At 40.6% G+C, this 15,059-nt stretch overlaps 1 protein-coding gene across 2 annotated transcripts; it reads left to right on the top strand.

Annotated features, from left to right (window-relative positions):
• Positions 1–192: 192 nt before the first annotated feature.
• Zfp494l1 (zinc finger protein 494 like 1) lies at positions 193–14,799 on the top strand. 2 transcript variants are annotated; one of them, XM_087606612.1, is made up of 4 exons: positions 193–495; positions 3,493–3,983; positions 13,333–13,486; positions 13,570–14,799. In XM_087606612.1, the coding sequence occupies exons 2-4, from the start codon at positions 3,588–3,590 to the stop codon at positions 14,529–14,531; spliced, it is 1,512 nt and encodes a 503-aa protein (XP_087462738.1). In that variant the 5' UTR covers positions 193–495; positions 3,493–3,587; the 3' UTR covers positions 14,532–14,799. The 2 variants fall into 2 exon arrangements, with proteins under 2 accessions (XP_087462738.1, XP_087462742.1); XM_087606616.1 differs by lacking the exon at positions 193–495 and having other exon boundaries at positions 3,253–3,983; positions 13,570–14,796.
• Positions 14,800–15,059: the final 260 nt, after the last annotated feature.

The raw sequence follows: 15,059 nt of genomic DNA, 5'->3' as shown, positions 1-15,059 counted from the left end.
AGTGTGTGTGTGTGTGTGTGTGTGTGTGTTTGTGAGATGGTCAGTTATGTGTGTTTCCCACTTGTACAGTAAAATGAATTAAATATTAAAAGATTAAACATGGCTAGCGGTCTGTAAGGCTCAGAAACCTGGGTATAGTGGGCCTACAATTAGCCAGCTGCCCAAGAGTGACCATTTCACCTGCCTGTCTAGAAAGCAGTCCATCAGGACCCCTTGTATGGAGCAAAAGGAGGCCAGGACGAATGCCATACCCAGATCAATCAGGAAAAGCAACAGGCAGCTACAATCTTATACGTCACTGTAGCCCCCGCTCACCAAGACCCCGAAGTTTCTGGAAAACGCCTAAGAAGGCTTTTGCACACGCACCAGCAACTCTCCTCAGTAAGACTCCGAAATTTCTGAAAGACGCCTCATATGCATCGGCAGCAGCGCCTCTCGCTAAGATCCCGACGTTTATGGAAAACAGCCCGCACGGCTTCTTCAGCTTCGGCCCAGGTGTGTAACAGTCCGGAAGGGACAAAGGGCTGAGGGTGGGACAAAGGGCTGAGGGTGGTCCAAAGCACTTCCAGTGAGGTACTTAGTCTTGATGTCACTCCATGAATTCCCCCTGTGCCCATTCTAAGTTCAGGAATGGACAAGAGAAAAGACGTACAGAGTTGAGTAAAAATGAATTTATCATGTTGCTCTGGGATGACCATCCACCATCCCTGTGGGGTTTTTTACATGAACTTCCTCGGTCTTGGGGTTCTAGGATTTTGCTTGTGTATACAAAGGCATGTGCTAACGGCTTTCTTCAGTTTTCACCACAGTGTTTGGTTAAAGTTCATATAAATGAGGCATTGTGTGGTAAGTGCCAGATGCGGGCTGTACTCAGCCTATTGTCAATGCTGGGTATAAACGTGATGGTGGTTTTTAATCCTTTGCTGAGTCTTTTCTCTGGCTTAATGTTCATTGCTAATTGTGTAAGAGAAGTAGGAATTATCGGAATCCCTCTGGGCCTGCACTGAGTGTTGTGTTGGTTTCAGCAACTGATTCTAAAGGCTCAAATGTAGTACTCCTATCCTCCACCCCTATGCCGATCTCTCGTGCTCAGTGTGTTGTGTTCTTATCCGTAAATGTTTTACCAGTAAACATTAGTCAGACAGAGAAAGTTTGATTCCCAAGTGAGTACTTGGAGCTTGGAAAAACGGTGCGTTAACCTGTGGGTCATGTTTTTGTTTTTGTTTTCCACATTAGAACTTTAAAAGTGAAATATCCTTTGTGGTAAATTGATCAAACAAAAATATGAGCATACGAATTTGAGAAAAGTGCAACAAAAAAAAAAATAATAGAAGTTTGCCATGCAAACCGGTAATACAGATATAGTTCCATAATCCTGGACAATTTGTGCTGGGATTAACAGCCTGTGCACACCTCCTTGATGGATGGATAAGCAATTTTACCTTAGAGCATGGCCCTTCCTGAGCTGATTGATTCACATTTTTTTTTTTACATCGTCCTGCTCTTTTAAAAAAGTTTGACAGAGCAGAGGCCGTAGGTCAGCTTGCCTAACATTCCATAATCCCTGGGTTTCATTTCATACCAAATCATCCCTGGTGCCCCTCTCACCTGCAGTCTCAGCATTTGGGAGGTATATACCCAAGTATCAGAAGTTTGAGGTCATCATTGACTGCGTATCAAGTTCAAGGAAAGCCTGAGATATAAGAGATGTGACTGAAAGATTCCTTTTTCCTCAAGGATTAGAGAAGTCTATATAAACAAATGTTGATTTTTTTTTCAATTCCCATCTTTCCAGTGTCATGTTTTGTATTGTTTCAGGTAGGTAAAAATTAATTCTAAGCACTAAATAAACAAAAAGTTAGTTAGCAGGAAGAAAATAGTTACACTCAGTGGCATATGGTATTTTCCCCTCATTAATTTATTTACTCATGTTACATCCTGATCGATGCTCCCCACTCCGCACAACACACACAGGACCTCCTACCTGCACCTCTTCTCTGAGAGGGTGGGCTTTTCCCCCCTAGGCATGTGTTTTTTTATGCTCATGAAAACAACTATTTTCATATGGATGCTTCTTCTGATCAAGGTTACTTTAACTTATTAAAATTCAGAAATTCACCAACAGGAAATAGCAGTTCAGCCAATGATGAATTTTTACATTGAATTCAAATATTGGTATACTTGTAACTAATTGATTCCCAGAATTTGCCTTTCTAACCTAAACACGTGACATTGTTTTCTTCTCATGAAAGATGCAACTTGTGGTTTCAACATTCAGATTGTTCAGTATTGTAGTCTAAGGAACTTTAGACCTCAGAATTTTTCATCCCTGAGGTGCTATTCCTCTTTGGGCTGATGGTATTTAGAATTCTGACTTTGTACAGAGGTTCAGCACTCTTTGAAATAAGGCTACAGTCTGAAGTATTACGGGTTAATCTCTCAGCTCTTGAATTTAATGGTCTATAATTCAACCTAAATATCAGAATACTTGGAAAAAGCCAGTAGCGATGGCATACCCCTTTAATCCCAGCATACAGGAGATAGAAGCAGGCAGATCTCTGTGAGTTCCAGACCACCCTGGTCTGAATGGGGGAATTCTAGGACAGCCAGTATTAGAGGGACACTTTCTCACAAAATCCAAAACCAAAACCTAAAAGAAAACGAGTCTTGTGAAAGAACCCCAGCACTGGGGAGGTAAAAGCACTAAGATTGGAGTTTAAAGGCATTTTCAACTGCTTAGTGAGTTTATGATCAGATTAGGCTACAAGACACCCTTTTGCAAAAACAAGGAAACACACACACACACACACACACACACACACACACACACACACACACACACACAGGAACAGACAGACAAGCAGAAAAGGAAAGAAGAAATAATCATTTTTGGACCAAAACATTTTAATTCCACCCAGACTACAGTAGTCACATCATGTCTGCCAACCATCATATATTTCTGACAAATAAAATACGTGTCTAGCTCTGCTTACAAAGATGAGCCCTGTTCAGCCTCTGTCTTTCTTTGTTGTGATTCAGACACGTTCAGGAGAGGCTCTTGCCTTTGTCTCATTCCACTTCCAAGGGTTTGACCTTCCTCATTGAAGCATCTGGGATCCAAAACTCTGGAAACGATAAAAATTTAACAATTTTGGAATGAACCATATATGAGAGAACAGGATCAGAAGTCATGGTAGATAAATGCCAATCTTGATATTCCCTTCCAGTGTGGTACTCTCCTTTTTGACCACAGTGACATACTGTGCTTGCTTAGGATGTGTTCACCTCAAGGGAAGCTTCAAGCATTGTATTAGAGATCCTGAGCTGAGACTGTTAGGATTCCATGTGTGATTCATTCAGCAGCATTCAAAAGCTGTCTTTTGATATTTTCTCTGATGTAGTGACGCCATTAGCAGGTAACTAGTAAATTAACTGTGACAGAAATTTCCGTTGAGTCTTTACTTATGTGTCTCTTTCCTTTTTACTTTATAGCTTTTACACATTCACCAATTGCTGAAATAGGGCCTCAACTCAGAAGACAAATACCAAATTGCCATAGTTGAAATTTTCTGAGGATTCTCATCACAATGGCTTCACAGTTCAGAGAAACCTTTATGCCCAAGTCATTGTCAAATGACCTTGAATTAGACAATGCAGAGTTTATTCCAACTCACGCTTCTGCTGTGCAGTGGGGAGAAAACATCTCTCACTCACCAAGTGTTCAGTTCAACATTTCCCCAAATAACAATGGCTCCTTGGCAAAGCAGGAGCTGCAAACACTCTGGGAGATGTTTACTTCCTGGCTACAGCCAGAAAAGCAGAGCAAGGAGCAGATGATTTCTCAACTGGTGTTGGAGCAGTTTCTCCTCACTGGACACTGCAAAGACAAGTTTGCCTTGACAGAGAAGTGGAAATCCTGTGGCAGAAACATGGGGAGATTCATGCAGGGTCTGACTGATGAGTGCTTGAAGCCTCCTGCTATGGTAAGTACCTGGGGTAAGAAATTGCTATGTGGGGAGGAAAGACAATCATTTTTAATGGGGAAAAAGTACTGAGAAATTGCTGTAGTTTTGTTATTAGGGAGATTGTTTTTCCCCCTCCAAAACCATTGCATGCTTGAATTTACAATACTATAAATTAGCATGAATAAGTAAGAAAGGATCCAATCAAATGTTTGAAGATTCTAATTAAATATGATATATTTACCTAGTGTCAGAGAGACTGGGAGGTTGACATTTGGGCAAGAATCTAAGGGTTTTAAAGGAAATGCCTTCTGTCTGGAGGATGGCTCAGTCAAGGAGATACTCATTTTGTAATCATGAGAACTGTGCTGGGACCTCAGCTCACCTCTAAACATCTGGATTTTAGCACTAGTCTCTGATGCTGTTGTGCCATGAAACATTCGTGAACCCCAAAAGAACATTAAGGAGCCTAATCCAATGCAATTATATTAGGGTCTCTTTATTCAAGCTCAAGTTTAGACAACCTACCAACCCTAACCCAGCAGGAAAATAGAGCACTGAGCCTAGTTTTAGGCAAGCATTTACAGAGGCAAGAAAGAGCTATCTATCCTGGTACACATATGATTGAAGGATCACTGTGGTCTTTAACATAATTGGCTGATGCTGGGAACTAAACCCGTAAACGTAACTTCTGTTTTCCTCCTGATTGGTGGTTATTAGAAAGTGAAGTATCAGGGGCCGCTTGTAACCTGGAGGTACAGATTAGTAGGAGAATAACCTGGAAATTAGTGCTAGATACAGGTTTTGTTGGGGTGTAACCTGGTAGAAACAGGTCCTGTTGTGGGGTAGCCTGTAAACTGGTGCTAGGTACATGCCTGTTAGTTAACTTGAGTACAATCTTAGGTCAGGTTCTCTAAAATGAAGTCTGAACCCAAAAGATTTGCTCTCTCAATCCCTGTATACAAAGGGCAGAATTTGGGGATTGAAGTGACTACCTTGCTTTCCATATTGGCTAATAAATGTAAGATACCCTGTCCAGAAAACTGAGGCTTCAAATAGGATTCTGATGTTGAAATGCGGCTTTCACATTCACACACAAGAGGGACACACTTATAAGCAATGCCTTGATGAATACTGGTGCTTCAGTGCAAATTTTTAAGTCTTAAAAAAAGGTAAATGTAAATACATTGGATCTTCTTCCAGGGTCTAGATTTGCATATGATGGAACATTTTTCAATTTTAATTTGGGGAGGCAGGGAGTTCCAAATTAGTGCTTTCTTCTTAAGAACATCTGTGGTCAAGAATACTTGTCTAGGGCTAATACTCAATGGAAGGGATGAAAAAAATATACACATTTAAGTAAAGTCCCATACTCACATTGTAAGAGGCTATGCATATGTATTTCAGTTTTGATTTCATTTCTTTTTCTCTAGCGAAGCGATAGGTGTGGAACACTCCCCCTCCCACCAACACATACACTGTTGGTTGGAGTTCTTTTACTCTATAAACGAGTTCTCATTTCATTTTGTTTTATTCTTTTTTTTCAGAGTAAAAATAGTTTATTTTTAGTTTTATTTATTTATTTTTTATCTTTATTAACTTGAGTATTTCTTATTTACATTTCGATTGTTATTCATCTTCCTGGTTTCCCAGCCAGCATCCCCCTAACCCCTCCCCCTGAGCTTCTATATGAGCTTCTCCTCCCCACCCTCCCCCCATTACCACCCTCCCCCCAACAATCACGTTCACTGGGGGTTCAGTCTTGGCAGGACCAAGGGCTTCCCCTTCCACTCTTACTAGGCTATTCATTGTTACCTATGAGGTTGGAGCCAAGGGTCATTCCATGTATAGTTTTTGGGTAGTGGCTTAGTCCCTGGAAGCTCTGGTTGCTTGGCATTGTTGTTCATATAGGGTCTGGAGCCCATTCAAGCTCTTCCAGTCCTTTCTCTGATTCCTTCAAGGGGGGTCCCATTCTCAGTTCAGTGGATTGTTGCTGGCATTCGCCTATGTATTTCCTGTATTCTGGGTGTGTCTCTCAGGAGAGATCTACATCCGGCTCCTGTCGGCCTGCACTTCTTTGCTTCATCCATCTTATCTAGTTTGGTGACTGTATATCTATGGGCTACATGTGGGGCAGGCTCTGAATGGGTGTTCCTTCTGCCTCTGTTCTAAACTTTGTCTCTCTATTCCCTACCAAAGGTATTCTTGTTCACCTTTTAAAGAAGGAGTGAAGCATTCTCATTTTGGTCATCCTTCTTGAGTTTCATGTGTTCTTTGCATCTAGGGTAATTCAAGCATTTGGGCTAATAGCCACTTATCAATGAGTGCATACCATGTGTGTTTTTCTGTGATTGGGTTACCTCACTCAGGATGATATTTTCCAGTTCCAACCATTTGTCTATGAATTTCATAAAGTCATTGTTTTTGATAGCTGAGTAATATTCCATTGTGTAGATGTACCAAATTTTCTGTGTCCATTGCTCTGCTGAAGGCCATCTGGGTTCTTTCCAGCTTCTGGCTATTATAAATAAGACTGCTATGAATATAGCGGAGCACGTGTCATTGTTATATGTTGGGGCATCTTTTGGGTATATGCCCAAGAGATGTATAGCTGGGTCCTCAGGTACTTCAATGTCCACTTTGCTGAGGAACCTCCAGACTGATTTCCAGAATGGTTGTACCAGTCTGCAATCCCACCAGCAATGGAGGAGTGTTTCTCTTTCTCCACATCCTCACCAGCATTTGCTGTCACCTGAGTTTTTGATCTTAGCCATTCTCACTGGTATGAGGTGAAATCTCAGGGCTGTTTTGATTTGCATTTCCCTTATGACTAAAGATGATGTACATTTCTTTAGGTTTTTGTCAGACATTCGGCATTCCTCAGCTGTGAGTTCTTTGTTTATCTCTGAACCCCATTTTTAATAGGGTTATTTGTCTCCCTGCGGTCTAACTTCTTGAGTTCTTTGTGTATTTTGGATATAAGCCCTCTATCTGTTGTAGGATTGGGAAAGATCTTTTCCCAATCTGTTGGTTGCCATTTTGTCCTAACAACAGTGTCCTTTGCCTTACAGAAGCTTTGCACTTTTATGAGATCCCATTTGTTGATTCTTGATCTTAGAACATAAGCCATTGGTGTTTTGTTCAGGAAATTTTCTCCAGTGCCCATGGGTTCCAGATGCTTCCCCACTTTATCTTCTATTACTTTGAGTGTATCTGGTTTGATATGGAGGTCCTTTATCCACTTGGATTTAAGATTTGTACAGGGTGATAAGCATGGATAAATCTGCATTCTACATGCTGACCTTCAGTTTAACCAGCACCATTTGCTGAAAATGCTATCTTTTTTCCATTGAATGGTTTTGGCTCTTTTGTCAAAGATCAAGTGACCACAGGTGTGTGGGTTCATTTCTGGATCTTCAGTTCTATTCCACTGGTCTATCTGTCTGTCTCTGTACCAATACCATGCAGTTTTTATCACTATTGCTCTATAATACTGCTTGAGATCAGGGATAGTTATGCCCCCAGAAGTCCTTTTATTGTTGGGGATAGTTTTAGCTATCCTGAGTTGTTTGTTATTCCAGATGAATTTGCAAATTGTTCTGTCTTACTCTCTGAAGAATTGGATTGGCATTTGTTGCATTGAATGTGTAGATCGCTTTTGGTAAAATGGCCATTTTTACTATGTTAATTCTGCCAATCCATGAGCATGGGAGATCTTTCCATCTTCTGAGGTCTTCAATTTCATTCTTCAGAGGCTTGAAGTTATTATCATACAGATCTTTACTTGCTTTGTTAAAGTCACACCGAGGTACTTTATATTATTTGGGAGTATTATGAAGGGTGTTGTTTCCCTAATTTCTTTCTCGGGTTGTTTCTCTTTTGTGTAGAGGAAGGCTACTGATTTACTTGAGTTAATTTTATACCCAGCCACTTTGCTGAAGGTGTTTATCAGGTTTAGTAGTTCTCTGGGGAACTTTTGGGATCACTTAAATATACTATCATTTCATCTGCAAATAGTGATATTTTGACTTCTTCTTTTCCAATCTGTATCCCTTTGATCTCCTTTTGTTGTCTGATTGCTCTGGCTAGAACTTCAAGAACTATATTGAATAAGTAGGGAGAGAATGGGCAGCCTTGTCTAGTCCCTTATTTTAGTGGGATTGCGTCAAGTTTCTCTCCATTTAGTTTAATGTTAGCAACTGGTTTGCTGTATATGGCTTTTACTATGTTTAGGTACGGGCCTTGAATTCCTATCCTTTCCAGGACTTCTATCATGAAGGGGTGTTCAATTTTCTCAAATGCTTTCTCCACACCTAATGAAATGATCATGTGGTTTTTATCTTTCAGTTTATTTATATAGTGGATTACCTGGATGATTTTCCATATAATAAGCCAACCCTGCATGCCTGGGATGAAGCCTGTTTGATCATGATGGATGATTGTTTTTATGTGCTCTTGGAATTGGTGTGCAAGAATTTTATTGAGTATTTTCGCATCGATATTCATAAGGGAAATTGGTATGAAGTTCTCTTCTTTTGTTGGGTCTTTGTGTGGTTTAGGTATAAGAGTAGTTGTGGCTTCGTAGAAGGAATTCAGTAGCGCTCCATCTGTTTCAATTTTGTGGAATAGTTTGGATAGTATTGGTATGAGGTCTTCTATGAAGGTCTGATAGAATTCTGCACTAAACCCGTCTGGACCTGGGCTCTTTTTGGTTGGGAATCCTTTAATGACTGCTTCTATTTCTTTAGGAGTTATGAGATTGTTTAAATGGTTTATCTGTTCTTGATTTAACTTTGGTACCTGGTATCTGTCTAGGAAATTGTCAATTTCCTGCAGATTTTCAAGTTTTGTTGAATATAGGCTTTTGTAGTAGGATCTGCTGATTTTTTTAATTTCCTCTGATTCTGTAGTTATGTCTCCTTTTCATTTCTGATTTTGTTTATTTGGACATGCTCTCTGTGTCCTCTCCTTAGTCTGGCTAAGGGTTTATCCATCTTGTTGGTTTTCTCAAAGAACCAACTTTTGGTTGTGTTGATTCTTTCTATGGTCCTTTTTGTTTCTACTTGGTTGATTTTAGCTCTGAGTTTGATTATTTCCTGCCTTCTACTTCTCCTGGGTGTATTTGCTTCTTTTTGTTCTAGAGCTTTTAGGTGTGCTGTCAAGCTGCCGATATATGCTGTCTCCTGTTTCTTTCTGCAGGCACTCAGAGCTATGAGTTTTCCTCTTAGCACAGCTTTAATTGTGTCCCATAAGTTTGGGTATGTTGTACCTTCATTTTCATTAAATTCTAAGAAGTCTTTAATTTCTTTCATTATTTCTCCCTTGACCAGGTTATCATTCAGTAGAGAATTGTTCAACTTCCATGTATATGTGTGCGTTCTTCCCTTATTGTTATTGAAGACCAGGTTTAGCCCATGGTGGTCTGACAGGATGCATGGGATTATTTCTATGTTTCTATATCTGTTGAGGCTTGTTTTATGACCAATTATATGGTCAATCTTGGAGAAAGTACCGTGATGCGGTGAGAAGAATGTATATCCTTTTGTTTTAGGATAGAATGTTCTATAAATATCTGTTAAGTCCATTTGCTTCATGATTTCTCTTAGTTTGTCTATGTCTCTCTTTAATTTCTGTTTCCATTGTCTGTCCATTGATGAGAGTGGGGTGTTTAAATCTCCTACTATTATTGTGTGAGGGCAATGTGTGTTTTGAGCTTTAGTAAGGTTTCTTTTATGTATTTAGGTGCCCTTGTATTTGGAGCATAGATATTTAGGATTGAGAGGTAATCTTGGTGGCTTTTTCCTTTGATGAATATGAAGTGTCCTTCTTTATCATTTTTGATGACTTTTAGTTGAAAATCAATTTTATTCCATTTTAGAATGGCTACTACAGCTTGCTTCCTCAGACCATTTGCTTGGAAAGTTGTTTTCCAGCCTTTCACTCTGAGGTAGTGTCTGTCTTTGTCTCTGAAGTGTGTTTCATGTAGGCAGCAGAATGCAGGGTCCTCATTGCCTATCCAGTTTGTTAATCTGTGTCTTTTTATTGGAGAGTTGAGGCCATTGATGTTGAGAGATATTAGGGAATAGTGGTTGTTGCTTCCTGTTATATTAGTATTTGGATGTGAGATTATGTTTGTGTGCTTTTCTTCACTTTGTTTTGTTGCCAAGATGATTAGTTTCATGCTTTTTCTAGGGTGTAGCTTGCTTCCTTTTGTTGGGCTTTACCATTTATTATCTTTTGTAGCACTGGATTTGTAGAAAGATATTATGTAAATTTGCTTTTATCATGGAATATCTTGGTTCTCCATCTATGTTAATTGAGAGTTTTGCAAGATACAGTAACCTGGGATGGCATTTGTGTTCTCTTAGGGTCTGTATGACATCTGTCCCGGATCTTCTGGCTTTCATAGTCTCTGTTGAGAAGTCTGGTGTGATTCTGATAGGTCTGCCTTTATATGTTACTTGACCTTTTTCCCTTACTGCTTTTAATATTCTTTCTTTCTTTTGTGCATTTTGTGTTTTGACTATTATGTGAATGGAGGAGTTTCTTTTCTGGTCCAATCTATTTGGAGTTCTGTAGGCATCTTGTATGTTTATGGGCATCTCTTTCTTAAGTTAGGGAAGTTTTTTTTTCTATTATTTTGTTGAAGATATTTACTGGTCCTTTGAGCTGGGAGTCTTCACTCTCTTCTATACCTATTATCCTTAGGTTTGATCTCCTCATTGAGTCCTGGATTTCCTGTATGTTTTGGACCAGTAGCTTTTTCCGTTTTACATTTTCTTTGGCCGTTGTTTTGATGATTCCTATGGAATTTTCTGCTCCTGAGATCCTTCTATCGCTTGTGTTCTGTTGGTTATTTTTATATCTATGGCTCCTTGTCTCTTCCTTTGGTTTTCTATGTCCAAGGTTGTCTCCCTTTGTGCTTTCTTTATTGCTTCTATTTCCATCCTTTACCTGTTTGATTGTGTTTTCCTGGAATTCTTTCAGGGATTTTTGTGATTCCTCTCTATAGGCTCTTACTTGTTTATTTATGTTTTTCTGCGTTTCTCTAAGGGGGTTCTTCATGTCTTTCTTGAAGTCCTCCATCATCATGATCAAATGTGATTTTAAATTTAGACCTTGCTTTTCTGGTGTGTTTGGATATTCAGAGTTTGGTTTGGTGGGGAATTGGGCTCCGATGATGACATTTAGTCTTGTTTTCTGTTGCTTGGGTACCTGCGGTTGTCTCTTGCCATCAGGTTATCTCTGGTGTTACCTTGTTCTGCTATTTCTGACAGTCGCTAGACAGTCCTATAGGCCTGTGTGTCAGGAGTGCTGTAGACCTGTTTTCCTGTTTTCTTTCAGCCAGTTATGGGAACAGAGTGTTCTGCTTTCAGGTGTATAGTCTTTCCTGTCTACTGGTCTTCAGCTGTTCTGTGGGCCTGTGTCCTGAGTCCACCAGGCAGATCGTTTGGAGCAGAAAAGTTGGTCTTACCTGTGGTACCGAGACTCAAGTTGCTCGTGGGGTGCTGCTTTTGAGCTCTTGGTTAGGGTGGCAACCAAGAGGGCCTGCGATGCCTTTTCCCAGGGCCCCCTTGCTCCAGGGTCCCAGATGGTGTTAGGTGTTTTCCTCTGGAGTCAGAAATTTGGGCAGAGTGTAGTCTCTTCTGGCTTCCCAGGTGTGTCTGCCCCTCTGAAGGTTTAGCTCTCCCTCCCACGGGATTTGGGTGCAGAGAACTGTTGATGGTCCCTTCAGGTCAGGGAGGTGTCTGGCTTCTGGGGGATCTGCTGTTTGAGTGCCCCTATCTCCCGGGTCCCAGAGTCCGCATACAGTTTCTTCTTGGGCCAGGGATGTGGGCAGTGGTTGGCAGTATTGGTGGTCTCTCCTGCTCTGTAGTCTCAGGAGTGCCCACCTGTCCCGGTGGTGAGCTCTCTGTCCCAAGGGGTTTGGCAGCAGTGAGCTGTGGGCGGGGATCAGCGAAATTCTTGTTTTATTCTTTGTTGAACACCTCTGAACTTTATTTTAAATTCAAAATTTCATGATTGAAACTGAATTCCAAGTAAACTACTGCCACAATATCCAGTCCTGTTCCTAAGATCAGAAGCAGTGTGCTTCTTCTTTTGTCAACATTCGTTAAGTGTAGGCTTGTTTCAGACAAGTGCGAGTTTTGTTAAAGACTTAATAATAAATAAACTATGCCCCCCTCAAATTAAAGCTTTCTTGTCAAGAATTTCTTTGAACATGGTAGTTGTCTATGGCTAGTATTTAATGGAAGGGACAAAAAATATAGGTATTAGAAATAGAGCCCACTCAGAAAAGTGAAGTGACATATATGGTGGGGCCACTGACAAACAATGGCTAGAGTTGGGAGATGGGAAAGTCTTAGCTACTTTAGAATGAATATGGAGCATCATGAGGTTTCTAGACAGAAAGCAACAGTTGCCTGTATGATGCTAAGACATAAAAGGGGCATCCACTGCACAAAATATGTAGAGATCCTGAGGATTCAGGCAGAAAATGATAATCGCACATAGTTGATCCCACTGAGTAAATGAGAGTAAAGACCATCACCCAAATTGTTGGTTGAATTAAACAAGTTTTATTTTCTTTTACACAGGGTCATCTCTCTTAAGTGGGCTTTGAGAAAATAGCAATGAAGAAAGAGACAGTGGGGTTTATATGGCTTAAAATGCTGAAAGGCCAGAGCTTTCCAAGATTTGGGTGCTGTATTTTTATGTAGGAATTAGACTGAATCTTTCAAAATGTATCTTACCAGGATGGAAGTCAGGATAGACTTGAGAATGAAAATGGAAGGCCATGGGGTTCCAAGTCAGAAATTAATACTTGTCTGTCTGAGGCCAAGACACCAAAGTGGTATCTACTGCAGAGTATATGTCGAAATCCTGTGATTCAAGACTGAAAATTACAATCACCGATAGTTAAGTTCACAGAATGTATGAGAATAAAAACAATCACACATTTTTTTTTGCTTGAATTAAGCAAGCCCTATTTTATGTCAGACAAGGCCATTTTTCAAAATTTGGCTTTGAGAAAATAGTGAACCTACAGACAGTGGGGTTATATAGCTTTAAACCTGCAAGACTAGAGGCAATCCAAGACTTGGGGACTTTTTTGTTTATATAGGAATTTGGCTGAACCTTTCAAAACTTACTAGAGTGGAGGTCAGGACATGGTCAGAGTATATAGGCTTTAGAAAATGTTAAATTTCAGACATGGTCAAATTCAAGTTTTACAAAATACCAGCAATGATTCTATTTTGACCTTGTCATAAGGTTTCTAACCTTGAGATGGAGTCAGGCTGGTCCATCATTGACCAGAAGCTACATGTTAAGGTAGAGGCTTACAGTGGTCACCTGGTTTTGTTTACAGGTCCATGTTTGTATGCATGGGCAGGAAGCCCTCTTTTCTGAGAACATGCCCTTAAAAGAAGTCATCACACATTTGGAGCAACAGAAAGCAGCAGCAACTCCAACAGAAGAGAATGTAAGGTCACTCTTGGCTATCCCCAAAGATATGGCAACAGGTGAGTCAGAAGGCTGGACAGAAGAGGGATGTTGTGTGGATCCTTACTTGTGCACAATTTCACTGGCTGTCTTATTTTCACAGGATATGAAAATACAGAAAACTGCCAAACTCCCTGGAATGCTAGTGTTCGAAATGGCAGTGTTAATAGTATAGGAACCATGAGGGATTCCCTCCTCACTCTCCAGAGAGTGCAGTATCAAGAGCCTGAAGAGGGGGATGTTTTATATGAAATCCCACAGGTTGTCAGAAGAGCAAGTCAAGGTACTTCAAGGTTTCAGGAAAGGTCCCTGAGAGCACCTTCTTCTGAAGATGTCCTTATGGAGGCAAAACCAGTGTTTCTCTCACTGACAGAACAGTCTGAGGACATTGGGGATGGCCACAACACTACTGATGTAAATGGTGGTATTAGTCTCACAAATGAGGAGGATTCCATTTTTATTATCCAGAGAGAGCAGTATTCTGAGCCTGATATGGAAGGTGTTTCTTATGGAGTGCCACAGGATTTAAGAATTGCAGTGTGCGGTACCTCCAGGTCCCTGCAAGAGTCCCTATGGGCAGCTTCTTCTGAAGTAGTCCCTATGAAGGTACCAGGGTTCCTTTCCAGGGCAGAGCAGCCTAATCCTAAGCCTGTCCCTCTTTTCCAGAATTATGAGGTAAATTCCACCTTTGAGGGTTACCAGGAGAGACTCCAGAGAGACCCCAAACCATATAAATGTGAGGAATGTTCCAGAACCTTCAAATATCCCTGCAACCTCTCCATCCACCAGAAAACACACAGAAAGGAGAGACCGTTTTTCTGTAAGGAATGCCAGGTAGGTTTTTATGAAGACTCAGAACTTCAAGTTCATGAGGTCATACACAAGGCAGAGAAGCCTTTCACATGCAGTTCATGTGGAAAGGCTTTCAGATACAAGACCAACCTGCAGGCTCATGAGAGAATTCACACAGGAGAGAAGCCTTACTCCTGCTCTCTGTGTAATAGTAGCTTCCGCCAGTCATCCACGTACCACCGTCACCTGAGGAAGTTCCACAAATCAGAATGAACGGTGGACTTTACTCACCAGAGACAAGTAGGGCTTCACTCATCCTCAGTGTCTCATCTGCACATGAAGTAGCATGTAGCTTCTCAGTAATGGTTAACCAGTGAGGATGATTCATTTAATATTTAGATTGTTCCTTCCATGTGTTGTCCCATGCCATTGGCATGTGAAGTTAAAAATGAAGTTTTTGTCTGTTTACTAAAGTTTTCCAAGTACCTAAATACTGGCTGTTATCGGATTTCCCAGTAGTAAATAAAGATCTGTTTCTCTTGTTTTATGTGTCTTGTGTGTTTGTGTATCCAGCATGTTAGTGGGTGCCAGTGTGTGGGGCTATGGTGTCCTACCTTCCACCTTATTTGTTACAGACTTTCTTGTTTAACAATTTGTTCTCCAGGAAAGGGTACTTTGAAGAACATACCATCCTCTTGTCTTCATTCTCCACAGTTCTTAGGAAGCTGAGCTCTGACAAATATCTCTGTCACTGGATCTGCCTTTCAAGAATTTTTATTTTATGTGTGTATGCTTGAGTGT

This window comes from Rattus norvegicus, chromosome 1 (assembly GCF_021556685.1).
Source record: "Rattus norvegicus strain SHRSP/BbbUtx chromosome 1, alternate assembly SHRSP_T2T, whole genome shotgun sequence".
Lineage (NCBI taxonomy): Eukaryota > Metazoa > Chordata > Mammalia > Rodentia > Muridae > Rattus > Rattus norvegicus.
Note: the sequence above shows the minus strand (reverse complement) of the source record. Positions and strands in the feature narration are given on the sequence as shown.

Bases quoted from the DNA above. Each gene is read 5' to 3' on its own strand.
- Zfp494l1 (XM_087606612.1), top strand. From the start codon at position 3,588: ATGGCTTCACAGTTCAGAGAAACCTTTATGCCCAAGTCATTGTCAAAT. The intron at 3,984-13,332 runs GTAAGTACCTGG...TTTTGTTTACAG, and splicing joins GCTTGAAGCCTCCTGCTATG to GTCCATGTTTGTATGCATGG. The intron at 13,487-13,569 runs GTGAGTCAGAAG...TTATTTTCACAG, and splicing joins CCCCAAAGATATGGCAACAG to GATATGAAAATACAGAAAAC.